The 17508-nt window shown below is 33.2% G+C and overlaps 1 protein-coding gene across 1 annotated transcript in view; it reads right to left on the reverse strand.

Annotated features, from left to right (window-relative positions):
• The window catches only part of LOC108778983 (kinesin-like protein CG14535), a 136058-nt gene that overhangs the window by 17013 nt on the left and 101537 nt on the right, over nt 1–17508 (reverse strand). Inside the window, exons 4-5 of the mRNA XM_018546312.1 lie at nt 14507–14600; nt 6566–6763 (exon numbers count right to left, since the gene is read on the reverse strand). Coding sequence (XP_018401814.1) covers nt 6566–6763; nt 14507–14600 — 292 coding nt within the window. The remainder of the gene's footprint in view (nt 1–6565; nt 6764–14506; nt 14601–17508) is intronic.

Here is a 17508-nt window from a genome sequence, read left to right on the forward strand (position 1 = left end):
GCATGCATGAAGAATTATCCTTCAATTTTCTCATTAAGAGGTTGAAAAAAAATCTACTTCGCGTGCTTTTTTTTAAGTAAATCAATCGTATGTTAAGTGTGAGTTAATTTTTCATTTTAAATCACAGTAAAGAAAGTATTTGTGTATACATTGTAAGTTGTGTAATAAAAAAAGCACGAAATGCAAAACGCGCGATAAGTTTCTTGTGTCTCGCATCGCGTTTTTATTCGACTTTTGTTTCCTTTAATTCATCTTCGAATTTTTTGCGTTTTTTTTTCGTTTACTTTTGCTTTTACACGTTAAAAGCTGCGTGTGGCGGACGTTTTGTTTCTTCCCTATTATTCTCCATTCTTTTTCTTATCTTCGCGATACGTGGGAGAAATATATAAAACAATAATAAATGGTGAAAATTATTACAAGCCTTTTCTCCTTCCAAGCCAGAAAGGATAGAGAGAAATAGGCGGGAAATATTCCCGATTCTCTTGTTTGGCTAGCCGTACCATTCGGTTAATATGCATACGGCCGATTAAAATGAATACCATTCGAGGGGATCCTCTGTTCACTGTACAGAATATAGAGTGATTCAGGGTTTATCTCTTTCAATGCATAAATTGTTAGATATTAGCAATGTTTTCATTAAGAGAAAGGATTTAAATTTTAAAAGATGGAGTATTTTTAATAACTTATGCTAAAATTGTAAATTTGTCAGCTGTCATAATAAATTAGATCTTACATACTTAAGTCTTATATACTTATTTGCAATTTTTATAGAGTAGACCGAGGCAAATGCGGTAAATCGAACTAATGTAAGTTTTTCTCATCCAAAGAGTCGTTGCCTTCCCATTTGAAAATATACAAAGATAATATTAACTGATTTTTACAAATAAAAACAAATCTGCTTTGTTAGTATTATTTATTTTATATTATTTATATTATGATTACTTATTATATTATAATTACTTTTTGTGACTCGAATACTTTGCAACGGGTAACTATAGTTACTCACCATATCGAAAGAGTTAAAGTTTATTCAAAAATACACAAAAATACTACTAAATTAAATTAATTGATTCAATATTAAAGATTGAACGCGAGCGTAACATAACAGACAACGCACTGGTCTGTCATGTCAGAGATTTCGAATTCGATCCTTGATAGAAACGAAAATATTTACGCTCGTGTCTCCTTTCGCAAAAAGGCCAACATAAATACCCCCCGAGAGTATTCTTGCCCACAGAAACACCTTTCGAAAAATCCATCATTCGGAATCTGCATTAAAACTATAGGTCCTATACCTATGCTTGTGGCAATTGAATAATCAATATGTGCACCACAAACGTATGAAAAAGGTAACACAAGTTTAGAGATCTAATATAAGAAGAAGAAAAAGAAAATATCAGATTAAAGAAGTGCTGTAATTAGTGTAAAAAGATATGTAGCAGAATATTAAAACAATATTTAAACAATATTACAACAATATACAAGTAAAAATATTAAAATATTAATTTATAAAAAGAAAAGTACTCATTGAGTTAATATTTTATCTAGATACTTTTTTAAACCTGTTTAAATTATACTATTTTACACTTTCTCTCTAGTCTCATAAATAACAATACATCTTTAACGTTTTGTTATCAAATATTAATATTTATAAAAGTTTTCTTCTTTTAAGTACTTAATTAATTTATGAATGAAAACATTTCGAAAATTCCTTTATCGAGGTAATTATTGAGCATTACTGTATATATCTGTAGCATTAATACTAAATGCAGTATAATCATATATTTTTAATGTAGTGATAATTAAAAGTAACTCTGAATTTTATCTACATTACTATTTTACTGCGCGCAAAAACAGTTTATATATCTACTCTGGTTAATGATTTATATATATATGACGAGACACTCGCACGGAATTATTTTTGTTATATGAGAGAAAATCGTTTTTATGTAGATACCGCGGACTGATATTGAATTATAATATATTTACACGAGTGTATATTATCGGTTTCCTCTCATGCTTATGTGGTATTATACGTACGATCAATACATACATTCATTGACGTATTTATTATTTATCCTACGTTATTGTAAATATTTAGCTCAATTGCAAGTAACTCTCGGATGTCACGAAATAATTACATTATTAAATAATTAATAACATGATGGAGCAGTTATTTGTAAATGTTTTTTTGAAAAGATATTTTCTGTCATATAATAATTATTTATTATCTATATGATAATTTTTTATAATAGCTGTCTGAAATTTAATATGAATTTTCATATTAAATATAATAAAGTAGTAAATATGCTTTTAGTAACCATTTGGTCAACTCAACATTTACACATTATTAATTCATGTACTAATGGAAAAAAAGAGCTTTCTGTGATATTTATAACATTAAATATTTAATACGCTTTTTAAATAATATTGGAAGCTTTGTGTAAATAGCGTACCATAACAGTAAACATAAATCAATAGAAAGCCAAGTTATTCATTTACAAACGTATTCATTTATAACACTTGGTGAGAAGAAGTAGCTCTATTCTAGTTTTAAGCTTGGTTAAGTGTTAAATATTCCACCGCAAGTTGCCTCAATTATTGCATTAGGGTGTAAGCTTAATTAAATATTCCATTGCATACAGTTAGAAGTAACAAAGGTAAACCTTTGCTTGAAGGCACTCCCCTTTTCGTCGACGGCACCAGCGTAAGATCCAGACCAGTCGAAAACTTTAAATAATTACCGGGCGGGGATTATCAAGTTCTCTGGGGGAAACGCGAACTTGGAGGGTACCGCTACTCGATTTAAATCTCGAGCGAAGAACGCGCTTGCAGCATCCGACACTGGCGTAACTAATGTCCTTGCAGACTGAAAAGAGGTAGAAAAAGATACAAAAGAGGAAGAAAAAAACAGAAAAAAGGTAATATACATATGTGTGTGTGTGTGTGTGTGTGTGTGTGTGTGTGTGTGAAATTTTTAATGTTATTAGTTATTGTTATATAAAAGAATTCTTGAATTTTTTTCAATTTGTGTATAAAGATACAAGATACCGAAAAAGTAAGGATTAAAATTGCATCTGTTTTACATTATATTTCATTTTCTTAACGTATATGTTATCGTAGATTATTATATTTTCCGAAATATAAAAGTGTTTAAAATTGTAAAATTATCTTGGATATGGAATAAAGAGACGCATAAACTTCTCTGCGAATGGTCTCTTTAAATGTTAGTTACACTGATAATGTGAATTAAGATGCAGAAAAAAAGAAGATGAGGTAAAAGAGAGAACAAAAGGAAGATAGACGAAGTCGAGATAGTTCTATAGATATGAGTTAATTATTTAATAAACTGGAAAATTAATTCCATCGCATCTTAATTAGTCGAGAGACCAAGGGAAAACGGAAACCTGCACAGCGCGATCATTAAGTCTGCATTCAAATGGCTCGTCTAACGTAGGTTTTACATAGAGTGCCCGTATTGCACGTACCCGAAACATTCGACAGTTTACACTAATAACCGTCTTAATTTTCTTGATTGTAAAATGTCCAGGAATGTCTTGCAGTACGGTAGAAAATTAGATTTTACCATGTTTAAATCTACGTGGCAAACTTCTGAATTTGCAGTCTCAAAACATAAATTTTGAATCATAAACACACATATAAAAATACTTTAATATTAAAAAAAATATCTGAAAAAGATTTTACCATATAATCATGTAACTAATTAATTAAAATTTTTATTGACATTTTTAAATCTCTTTTACGATATCGTTTTCTTACTAAACGAAATTAAGTTTCCGAGAAAAAGAAGAAAGAAATATTATTCAATTTAACAGAAAATTATATATTATTTAAATAAAAAAATACTGTCAAAGAGAAATATATTTTTATCATGATAAAATGTCATTTTTGTCATGTTTGTTTCATGACTCTTAAAAAAAACTACCCTTTTTAAGTCATGATGATTTTCCATGAAGTTATTTCACTTTTGATGATCAATAGAATAACATTTACCTAACTCAAGTCATTTATGATGACTTGAAAATCACGTTTTTTGAATATTATGTTACTTTTAAAGTTAGGGAATAACATAATACAATTGAAGAGTGTTGATGAAATATCGAAATCTATAATAAATATAAAAAAATAAAAATCTGATTACATTTATTCGAACTGTATTTTCAATCTATATAAATAAATTATAATTTTCATAATGTTTTACATCAGAAAGATATCGTGCAGTTTATAGACTATTTTTGAAGCACAAAGGAAGATGCTCTAGACAGTCTAGTTAATTTTCGGAGCAATATCCTTAACCATCTTTGACTATTCGTTTCCATAAGTGCACCGTAACAGTTTATCTTCCAAGAAAATAGCTTTTTATTAGTCCCACGAGTCTTTCAAGATGCACGACACAAAAAGGAGCGTATAACAAACGTAATAGGGTAGCTATAGGGCGGTGGTCAACATGAAGTAGGAGGAGGAAATAATCCTGTCCTTCAATTTTACGGGCCAAGTCGTCCACTCGTCCGTCCACGAAGATGAAACCAAATTGCGGCCAATAGCAAGTCTCATCCTACTTCCTGAATATTACCGCCCGAATCCTCCACGCATCACTCTCGGTTGAGACAGGACAATTTCAACGTTCCGTGCTTTCGAGCATCGGCTGCACGACTGGTTTTCGTCGATTCAGAGACGTTGGAGATCGACTCAGGCGAGTGAGCGCATCAGACAAATGGAACGTGCGAGCTATTGCAATTTCCGTGCGGAATTCCATACGCGACGTGGCTCCGATTCTAGCCGTGCTCTGTGTGTCTTTAAACTCGATCACAGCCATGAAACGTTCCTATTTCCATATTAGGAATTTGGCCGTTCTTTTGACAATTCTTTGACGACGAAATGAATATTCTATTGTCTTACTAGATTGTATCGCAGTTTTTATTGTGCAGAAAACACTCACGATCATATTCTTTATAGAGTTTCGTGTCCTATTTTAATAGAATTGTTTCTCTTACACTCTTGTGACTCGTTCACATTTAATTTGTTCTGCTTTTTATACAGTACAATTGCTTATTTTATTGTTTATGTAATTTCAACTGATCTTACACTTATGTGACATTTATTTAGATGCTAGGTTAATTTGATCAAATTTTACAATCTCTAGAATTTCTACACCCTAAAACATATGTGAATTTAACATCACACGGTGTGTACATAGATAGCTCTCACATGTTGACGTTAAAATATTAATGATGTGGATTTAACACTATAGGTTTTAAATCCACACCATTAATATTAACTATTACTAGCTATAATATTGTCGATATAAGCACTAGAAGTTTTAAATCCATATAATGTTAATATCAACATGGTGAGAATTATATTGGTACCACATGATGTTAAACCAAGATTTTTCTAATGAGGTTGTATTGTATAATACAATTAACAGTTAATTAATCACCGTTAAGCGAAATTTGTCTCTTCTACGTTGTTTCGACGAAGATGATCTTAATGAGATCGAAAACGTTCCTCCGAAAAACTTGTAATATATTTTACTAGTTAATTAATTAAATAACGTATTGTGGAAAATTATATATGCACTCCAACTACCTATAGTCCCATTTGCCTATATTTTTGTAATTTTCATTTTAATACATAGAATAATTTGTACAAATTGTCTGTTATTTCTCCGTGAGTGGCATTCGACTTAAATCAACAGGAGAGATAGGCGTATATTAATCAGCAGTAAATGTATTTATCGTAGCATGCATTCTGACTCTGCATTTGGATACGATTAGAATTATGATCTATAAATCAATTGAGTTATCACGTAAGGATTACATACCAGATGTATAGTGTTTTCGCGACGATACAATTTACTTACCATGCCGCGTGCTACTACGACGTTAATTAATCTGAATGATTATACCTGACTGTATTATTTGAAGCATCGAATTAATTGCGGGAAACGCTAAACTCTATCGTAGGAAAGCAGAAACGCTCGAGAAAGTTTCAGCCGGGTTCTAGAGATTAGAGCCGATTCGGTTCTGTCTCTGAGACCCGCATTTCCCTTAAAAAGGGGGATGGTTTTAGACAAGTGGTTCTTAGAACACGCAAGTTTCTCCAATCAGAAAGTGCGCAAGTCTGACTGCGATTTAATCTGACAAAAACAGCAAATAAGATACAACTACATATAACATAAAATATACTAACGAAATTGCATAAAATGTCGAATAAATCGGTACGATGTATAATAGATTCGAATTGTTATAGTTTTTTATATTGTTTATTCTTTTATAATTCTATGCATGTCCCGTTAAATTGAGCACCTGACTCCATATAGAAACATAATCTATTAATTTTTATTTAAAGTATTTTTGTATAAAAGAATTTTTTAAACTTTACCCAAACTCTGCAAAAATGACAGATGAACATTCATAATTTGTCGCACATGTCATTGCCGTTTGCAACAAATCGGCGATAGATGGATTAATTGGTTAGAAAAATGAAAGGTTCGAGCTCCTTCATTCGTGAATAAACTTCGACTGATGGGAAGATTACTTACCGTTCGCGTGTGCCGCAAGCAGGTCCCTCAGTTGTTGCTGGCCAGTGGTCAATTCCACGCAGCTGACCCTGACACTAAACCTAGCGCCGGTTCTCTGTCGTTGCTCCGAAATACCGCGGAAGAGCCACGCTATAGCGCAAGGAATTGCGCCCAGTGTATGGCCAGCCTCCGGAGTTCCCAGCATAGTATGAGACTTACCTAAATTAGAGAGAACAAATTTGTTAAAGGTGACGGATTACATATACGACGTAAACGTGGAATTATGTCGGTGGGAGCGATATTCGGTGTTTAAACATGCAATGTAAATGCAAATGGCGTAGACGAAAATTATTCAACTATAATTTGAATTAATTATAACTAGTTTATTGTCCGCTTATACTGCCCGTTTATTCATATTCTATGGAGCTCATACAATTTAAATATACCAGAATTTTTTTCTGTTTTTATAGTTACCCTAATCTATATAAATTAAAACCCGTTGAGATAAAATATTTAGAGGTAACGCATTGAAAGTCCCGATGTCCACCCTTTTTTATCAATAGAAGCGATGACGGATCAAAGCTAATATTTCGAATGGTCCTTGCGAGACTGACAGATTTATTGACGTAGAGATCGAATTAACGCCCGTAACCGTGCCGCTGGTACGACTGGTATGTGGACAAGCTTCATTGTTGATTGGCATAATCGCAATTTTCCCCCTCGTATGTCGCGACGAATCAATTCACATGGATGAGTTCGAAAATCCTGTTTATGTATACGAACGGAGCGTGAGCCGACTGAGTGCAATAATTGCGTTGCCAGATTTGTGGTCAGGCACGAGCGGGCCGCTTAATTTGTTTACTATTTGGTGGACGACAACGTAACGGCTAGAATGACAACCGATTATGTCGAAGTAGTTGATGCACGGGGCGAAAGGATCAATTGTTATTTCGCTTTTCGCAACGGTGTGAAATAAATATTAAAATTAATTCATTCGGATGACAATAATGGGATACAAGTCTCTCATAATAAAATACAGGTCGGTATGTATTTAATGGCAATTTCATTACAAACTTCTGATAACGACACATACTGTGCGAAAGTTTAGCACGAAAGTTTCGGCAAAATTGAAAGTCGAGCTCAAACGCTCTGCTGTTGACAGAGAAATAAAAGAGCTCTTATTAAAATCATAAAACAGTCTGATGAGAACGGAGAGACGACTTATGGCAGAGGAAGGGGGAGGAGGTTACGATACGGAGGACGAGAGATTGAAGCGAAAGGCGTAAGATCCTGGCACAGAGAGAAACCCCCGTCGGCAATGGCGGAGTAATGGAAAAGCAGCAGCCGCTGTTGAATCTTAAACGTTATTTAATTGTCTTAATGTAAAACGGTGAATTATGTTGTTATTTAATTAGAAACGCGGTAAAAGAGAGGGTCGGCCTATCTCGCCGGTAACGGATCGCGTTTGCGTCTCAGGAACTTTTCAACGATTCCACTTCGTAGAATTCGCGCTCCGCCGGCAAGATTCGAGCGGTCGAACCGCAAAAATTCCGCAAGAATTCATGCTATGCCGCCACGAGATTCACGAGGTCGCTGACGACGACGTAGAAAAACGAAGCGGTAGCCGCTGCATTCTCAGACGATCGGTATAACACTTCGGCATAAGGATACTTTGAAACGGAGATGCGAATGATAATTAAAATTCCGCACGAATATCTTGTTGCACGCAAGGAACGTCAGCGCCAATACAAATCGCATGATAGAAATTGTGTGTTTATTATTATAATTTTCGTATCATTCCTCATCATTTATTTTCTGAAAAAATTTCATTTTGAAATCTAAGGCAGATACATAATGACAATATTATTCGAAAATATGAAATAAAGAAGGCTCAATCTGATAGCCGAAACATGTAATCTTTTTTTAAATTATATATGTAATTATATTTCCTTCAGTACTTAATGTTAATCATTTTGATACCGTTTTATTATCAAAAAGAATTGACTCTTACATGATCTTTTTATTGTTTATATTGTTGTTGACAAAAAAGTTCTTGTATTGAATTATTTATTTCTATTAGATAAGATTATGCAATTAATTCTAAATTTAATTAATTATATAATTATAAAAAAATATCGTTTTATATAACCCTTTCAGAAAAGGGTATAGTTTTTCTACTGAATAAATTTTCATCAATATTTGTATTTATGTTTCTTTAAACTGTTGATTGAAGAATCTAAAATCAAATTTAAAGAATTAAAAATAGCGGATCCGATATAGAAGATTAAAAAAATTGAAATGTTATTGAATTTTATTTTTTTTAATTCATAACTTTTTCTCTCTTTATAAAGTTACTTTTTTTTTTACATTTTTTACAATTAATTCGAAAATAAAAAGATACTTTTTCATGTTAATTTGTTTGTAATTAAAAATATATTTTTTCATTTTAATTTGTTTGTAATTAAAAATATACACTTATTGCGCTTAATTAATTAAAATATCACTAGAAAACAATAGTTTAATTTTTCAAAAATATAAATCATATTAATAGTTTAAGCTTTAATACTAGAAAAATCAAATTTAATTTGCTAGAAGGACCGTAAGAGCCAATTGACTCCAAGTACATTTTTTTCGTAAATAACGAATAGATATAGAAGCGAAACGTAGAGACAACTATATTTAACGTTTTAACAATAATTTATTAAATATTTAAAGTCATAAAACAAGTAATAAAATTGTAAAATGTATACGAATGCAATATCAGATAGTATATAGAGAGTTAAATTAGTTCCAACGGTTCTCCTAGAAAATTAAATAAAGATTAAACCATTTAACATATGTAATTGAAAAAAATTTACCAAAGTTAAGAATATAAAACATGATAAAAAGTGACAAAGAATATCACGTGAAAGCGAAGGTGAAAAGTTATAACAGTTTGAATTTCACGAGAAGCTAAATTGGCTATCTCGGTCTCTTATTAAAACTATATACGTCTCTATAAGGATTAATACGAATAAAAATAATACATAGATTGCACAAATTTATATGCACACGAAATGAAATTATTAAAGATCAGATAAATTCTTTCTTGACTGCGTGGAATCGAAACGAGAGGAGTGTGTCGCGCCACGGTTCCTTTGACTGAATCGCTTACCAAGGTTATTATTGTCAAAGCTTCATGTTTTTGAGAGAGGAACGAGAGGGAAGTCTCGGTGCATCAAGCACGCGTGCTTCTTCCCCTCACCGTCGTTGCATAATCCACTTTCACGGTCCTTCCGCGATCTCAAAGGCTTCGGCGGAGTGTCCGCAGTTGTGGGATCCGCACGCGCGGGGGTAATTAGGAAACGCGCTACAAAGTACAAACGGGCCCATTGTTGTCGCTATATCTGTATATATCTGTATATATATATAACAGTATATACGTATCTCCGTCCGCTCTCTGTCCCTTCGTAAGAGGACGAGTCCTGTTGCTTTGAAAGCGCAAATCTCTCTCTTCCTTTGCTTTTTCCCCTCGACGCCCTCTCGTCTGTATCTTTCTTCATCTTCTTTCTCTTACGCTTTTCCGCTCGCCTTTTACATGCAATTTTTCAGACTGCGAACGGTATTAAACATGCGCGCGGGTGAGCGAAATGCATTTGATTTCATCGGTGATTGCTCCGCGTGAAGTAAAAGATATGGGTTGGTCGACATTGAAAAAATTGCTGGGCTGACTGGATTGCCTCTGTCGTACGTATGTTTTCCTCTTCTCATCTTGCAGATCCACATGCAAATCTACTCTTCCTTCTGCTTTCCATCTCGCTTCCTTATTTCCCTTACTGTTCTAACCGCGGCCGCTCTTTTTTCGTCTTTCCTTTTTGCATAAGAATATGATGGTATAAAGGGGTAGGAGAGAGTGGAGGTATAAAAAGACGAGAGAAAGAGACTGAGAGAAAGACTTGGAGCAGAGAGGAAAACGGTGGAGAGTGCGGGGAAATGCGAGAGAAACGTTCGCATAGCGATGATCAAAAGCAGTTTGCTTGCGGACTTGCTCGAAGTACTTTCGAAAAAGAGAGGGAAGACACTGTGCGAATTCGTTTGGCTTCCTTTTACACAGCTCTTTATCTACGGCCGTTAGACTCTTATCTTTCCGACGCGTCTCCTTTTATTTTATTTTCGATTCTATCGATTCCCCTTTCTCGCATTGCGAGAAATCCCGCTTGACTGTACGAACTTGGGCATTGAAAGTCGACAATTTCTCAATGCGCCGTAGAATTATGAAACCGTATCGGTTCAAGAACGATAGAAGCCAGCTAATGGCTGAAGGAATTCCAAGTTTTATTTATGCGACAAAGTTAATTTTAGTTTAGAAATAGCATGTCTCTGTGCACTGTCATTTTATTCATATGAATTTAAAATAAGAATAATTATTGAGAAGAATTATTTAGCAATTTATGTAGAATAATTTAACTTTCGTAAATATTTTATAATTTTATCTGCCTTATTTAATTAATATTATCTTACATCCTGTATCCAAATAGATTTCCATCTCTCTGTTTGTATGCTAAATATAAAATATCTTTGAGAAAAGTATATAATTAAAAATAGATTTATAATCTTCATGGAATATTGCTCACTGAACTCCTTTTAGAATTATATTTTTATATTTTTATGTAATATATTAAAAGGAACTTGGCAGAAATATTCCATAAAGTTTAATTGGTTCTGATACTGACTGTAAAAGTAGAAGTTTATCGGTTATCTGAACTTTATTCTCGTCAAAAATATTTTAACATCATCTATGGTTATAATTATATAATAAATTATAAAATAAATTTAATGTTCAACATTATTATTTTAATTACAAATATCACATAAAATTATATAAATTATATAAATAATGGAAGCAATAAATTGTAAAAATAATATATAAATTTTTATGTATATTTATTAGTATATACGTATATATGAATTCTTAATTAAATAACGAGGAATCCTATATTCGATCAAAACAGATCAAAACATTTAGTGCTTAAATATTTTTATGTGAATTATGTACATATCTGATTCTACAAACTGCACGTCAAATCTTTTTCGATCTCGAAACATTCATGAGTAGAACCAGAGTTGTAAAATCACTTGACAAACAATTTAATAATTGTTTCGATGCTAATAAGCATTTTTATAAGAATATTATTAATAAGATGTTAAAGAGGATCTCTAAGGCCCATATTCAAGTTAGCTTTTATATTTATGTCTTCCTTAAAGGTTTGACTATGAATACGGGCATAAATCTGCGAATAATTTTAATAAATTTTTAAGCGTTTATTCAAAACTGTATGAAAAACTTAAATATGCATTTAAATATGTATTTAAATATTGATTTGAATAATAAATTTTTAATCTTGATGCAATGCTCCGAAGATTGAATCACAAAATGAGTATCCAAGCTAATGTGAGCCAACACAGGTTAGTTGTGTGTAAAATCCATGTCTTTATAGTAAAAGATTACAGAAATTTTGACCCTTATTGTTGAGTCATCTTCAGTGTAAAATTAACAAAATTTCATCTGCGATTTTTTAATAAATTACAATAAAAAAATATATAATCGCTCAATTATCGTTAAATATTGAAATTTAAATGTGACAGATAACATTTAAACTTTAACATTTAATGATAATTAAGAGTCTTTAAACTTTCATTATAATTTATTAAATAACCACGGATGAATTTTTTTATTTCACTGAGGACTTAATAATAAGGGTAAAAATATCTGTAATCTTTTACTATAAATATACATGTTTTATACACGACTGTTGGCTCACATTGGCTTTTGGATACCTATTCTATATTTGAATATGTATGAAAATGAGACTACATATTTCAATTATGACAGTTTTCAAAACATACATTTTATGCAAAATGTTCTCTCTAAAGCCATTAGTCTTAAAGTTATTTTCGCGTAGAAAACGCGTGATGGCGACAGGGCTGCGGACAGTCTCTTGCGTTGAGCTGTGTTGAAATTTGAAAGGTACGAGGGAGAAAGTGTGTCCCAGTGGCATACATTATCGCCATTCCTTCCGGTCTCGCTTCCTCACTCTTCATTCTTCTATTCCTCTTTGTCCTTGGTTCCTTCCCTCTTCTCACTCTCTTTCAGCACCGACATTACCACCCGAGGATTCTCTCTTCCGCGCACTTTTCATGCATAATCATGCATTTGCATGCAAACTCGATATTACTACTTAAAATGTAAAACAACTCTGCGCCCAAGTTCCTACCTTGCGGCAGCACGACGAAGAGATGTCAAGTGAACAAAGGAAAGAATGCCTAAATAAAGAATTTCTGCGACATTTCCTTCAAAAGCGGATATCGTACATTGATACGCTCGTGCATTTTATTCTTCGATTAAGAGGAATGTATAAAACAGTATTAAATGTTTACCCGCCTAATGATAATAATTTAATTTAAAAAATTAAGGTAACTAAAAAGTCATATAAATGCGCGCGCTTACGTAAACAATTTAAAATCGTGATTCAAACAAACGTAATCCGTTGATTACTTTTTTCTTGTTTAATGTAAGATATTGTATATTTATTTTAAATCTTACGTAAAAATATAATTAAGATATATTCAAATGTAAATTAAACGTATAGTTTTTCGCAAATTGTTTTTTTCATAATTATAGAATTCTTTTTGTTTCAGAAATCAAGAGTGTTGTCTAATTGCAATATTTTATTCTCGAAGAAACATCATGGCAATATTAAGTAGATGGTTATGATAATATACTCTCCCTCAGAAAAAAAATTCCGTGAGATATTTATACCCCGTATAATTTTATTTATGATTTGTTTCGACAAATTGTGCGTAATCGTGAATCATTATGAGTAAATTATGTTACATGAAATTGAGTTTATTGAACAAAAAAATGGGGAAGTTCACAGAATATTATTGTTCCACATAGTCTAAAATAAAAAACTATTGCTTCTTGAGATTTATATTGAATTTTATTAAAACTTTACATTTTTTTCGTACGTTCTTTTTCTCAAAAAGTGAGAGAATATTGATTAAATAACACTATATCTTTCTTTTATTCGTGATAGATAAAAAAAATTGTATTATATACATATATGTATGTACAATATGTTATGGTAAATATTCTGATAATCTTGATCTTGACATATATTGTGACCTTCAAAAAGTTTTTAGCCCACACTCATCATTCGTTCAAAAGTTATTAACGAAAAAAGTTGAAAGAATGTCTTATTTCTACTACAATGTTAAAATTACGATATTAAGAACTATCTCACCACCCTCCTCTCCTTGCATAAGTAACGACTTTTCACGCGAAGCGAGACCCGCCCCACCTCCTTCCCTACTTAGAGGCGTAACGACTTTTCATACGGATGGCTCTTGCTTCGCGTGGAAAGTTGTTACGCAAAGAGAGGAGGGTATGAGATAGTTTTTAATATCGTAGTTCTTAATATTGTAGCAGAAATAAGATGTTATTCATTAAACATTTTTTGTCAATAACTTTTGAGCAAATAACAAGCGTGGGCTAAAATCTTCTGGAAAACACTCACTGACAAGATGAGCAAGTTTTTTTAATTCATCGACCAATTCATTTAATTTATTGACTAATTTAATTTAATGACCAATCCATTGTGCGCAAATGTAATTGTGTTCCGTAAAAGCATTTGCGCATAATGCGATTGATAAATCAATGAATTAGAAAACTCGCCCTATACCAATGTCAATTAAAGTCAAAATTATCGGAGCTGGGTGCGTTATAGTCAATTACCACAATTACATATACGAGATATAGACACACATATGTATACTACATACATACATACATATATATTTATATATAAAATTCAAACATCAAAAAATAATAAAAATTAATATCATCAACTAAATACATAAAATTAGAGAAATAAAATTAAAGCAATGTTACGTTTTGTTATTTCAAATGATTTCTAAACTTACCCAAACCAGCATGTCCGAAACAAAATAAGCAGCCATCTGTTCCATTAATGACCGCATGAATTACATCCGTAAGAGCGCTCGAACAGATCTCGGTCTGGAAAGAAATTGCAAACTGTATACATTTCACGATTACAAACACTAAAGTACTGAAAATACTTATTTAAAAAAATGTTGTTTCCATCTTTGATTTACTTTCAGTGATTAACATATATTTTAAATTGATTCTACAAATATGTAAATAATCATTTTGTATTTTTGCTAAATACAAATTCGTTATCATGACATAAATGAGATTTAAAAAAAAAATTTGGTACACTAAAAAGAAAGATGCCTGAATATGGCATAGCATTTTTATGTATCATCTAAAAATAACCTTTTCTTTTAGTGTACCGATGTTAGCAACATTATGAAAACTTTTAAATCATCTTTTTTGTCTCTTTGGCGCCATTTTTTCTCAAAATTGTAACGTATTAGCCAAATTTTATCAATGATTCCATGGTTAGCAGATAAAAATAAACCGGAAATGATTATTCACATTCGTATTACAAAATGGTGTTGGATAGTGTATAAATTACTAATTATTAATTACTCGCGTTTTTAATGTAGCTTTAAAATGGCTAAGTAGACGCGATTTTAATTACGTCTGTTTCAAAATAATATTGCGACGAGAAAAAGAGATGCGTCAAGCAGAACAGAACGAAAAGGTCGACCGGGTTCTTGTAAAAGTGCTTAAGAAAGCGCGTTGGCGGGCCGGGTTTAATAAACGCGTGTAACATCTCTAGAGCGAAAAGCGAGGAGAAAGACGCAGGGGGAGAGAAAGGGGTCGTGAGATTATGGAAGATGGTCCTTTGTTTGCTCTTAATGTATTCATAGACTGGAAAAGACTTTTCCTGCATCGGGAAACAATGCTTGGGTTCCAGCAGGATCATTTTAAAAAGAGCTTGATCCATGTGTTAAATGGTTGTAGCGGCCGGTTGTCGATTACTGTCGAGATATCGAATATCAATGAGAATTGAGGGAAAAGGGGGATGGTGGTGGGAAAATCAGAGGGTTGTTCGTTTGAGAGGCGGGTTTCCTGCGGAAGCTGTCGAGGATCCTGAATTGAGCCTGCGGCTGATGTGTCGTGAGCGATCGATATAGCAAAAACGCCATTAGATCGGCTATCCCTCGTTTCGACGGCGCATAACAAACGGGAGATTCGGACAACGAAAGAGATGAAAAAAAAAAAACGGTCGTATGTTATGAGAGAAGGTTCCGCCAGTTTACGGAGAAAATCGGGAGGAAGATGAGGACGTGTCGATGCCTCGGCAAAACAAGATTGAAATCTTCGTGGACGAGAATCGGATGAGCCCGAGATGGAAAAGGGGGCGGACAAGATGTTCGTAGAAAGAGAAAATGTAAGGGAAGAAGGAATGTATCGAGGGTTAGAGAGAGAGAAAATGAATGCGGAAAGGCGTAGCTCTGGAAAGGCGGTTGAGAATCGAAATAAGAAGCGAGACGCCTGTTGCGGAAGGACAGAGAAAGAGGCCGATCGTTTTCTCCCTTCCTTTTTTTCCTCTCCCGCGGCAGCAAAAGGATAGGGAAATAAGGAGTCTAGTCCCTTTCCCAATATGGTAATACCAATCTGTCGTTGCTCGTTTCAAAGGGGCGGCCTTTGGGGTTACAGCGTGTAGCCGCAAACGAGTCTGTCGATACTACCGCAGATTTACATTGACTTCTCGATACAGATTTCGAAGAAATGTTTCTTACGCGATGTTTTGACAAATAAATTTTTCACTTAAGTCATTCGCGTTAATCTACACTGATTATCGCACGATAATTAATCTTTAAATGCCATAGTATAGAAACAACACACTAGATATGGGTAGCAAACATACAATAAAAGTCTAGCTAAAGCGAATCATGCTTTAGCTAGATGGTTGTCACTTATGAGCCAATCAATATACAGTTCGAATAGTTTTTCGAACATTACCGGAAAATGAGAGAAAGACGAAAAGACAGCGATATAGCCATCTGTTACTTTTTTATTTTACCATATTCTTATAGATTCTCTAGGTATAGGCTTACCCAACCTCCAATTCGATTGTTAATTTTCGTAAAAATAAACATATTGTAAACAATTTTTTTTCAGTTACAAAATCAAATATAAGGAATATAACTATACCTAGCAAATTCATGTATCTTTATTAATAAAAGAATTATAAATAATGGAAAAAGTATTAGAAAAAGAAGGGTGTATGTCATAAAGAATGTCGAAAAAATGTTTAAGAATTGAGTTTCGACCTCATTAATAAGACTTTTTGCAATGTTTACATAATTATAAAATTCTAATGAAATATCTATATTAATATTATATTAATATTTTATATATATAAAAAAAAAAAAATATTATAAGAGGTTTTTATATGTAAAATTAATTATTCAAATATAAAACATATTTGATTCTTTTCATTTTCATTTCATGTCTCGTTAGTTGTTTCAAATTTAGTGTCGAGAATATTCAATTGATAAATAGAAGCTTATATTGGAACGTTTTGGGTCTACGTGTGGATTCGTGCAGAACCAATATCGAAACCTACGACGAGATATCCGACACTTACAACGGCAACAACAACGACATTCATAATTATAACGGGATCATCCCGAGGGACGTAACGCAAAGCAAACATATTTCGCAGATACCTGCACCCTCTATCGCCGGAGATCTCGCCCTTGAACTCCCCGAACCGTCGGCATGACGGTTAATGAAATACGTGACCGGAGCCACCGTCATAATCTCAAACACTTGATTCCGCGCCCGTGCGACGGGAGAAATTGCGGAAAGGGTCCTGCCGCGCGCTTCTGATGCGCGCGCGAGCGAGCGCCCATCGATGTCGAGCCTTTGAAAATTTTCACCGGCGCGAGGCCACCCTCTGTGATGTCCGCCCTCAGGGTAGACGCCAGCGCGTAATGCTGTTTAACTATCTCTTTCTTTCTCTCTCTCTCTCTCTCTCTCTCTCTCT

Source organism: Cyphomyrmex costatus, unplaced genomic scaffold, assembly GCF_001594065.2.
Source record: "Cyphomyrmex costatus isolate MS0001 unplaced genomic scaffold, Ccosl1.0 scaffold538, whole genome shotgun sequence".
NCBI lineage: Eukaryota > Metazoa > Arthropoda > Insecta > Hymenoptera > Formicidae > Cyphomyrmex > Cyphomyrmex costatus.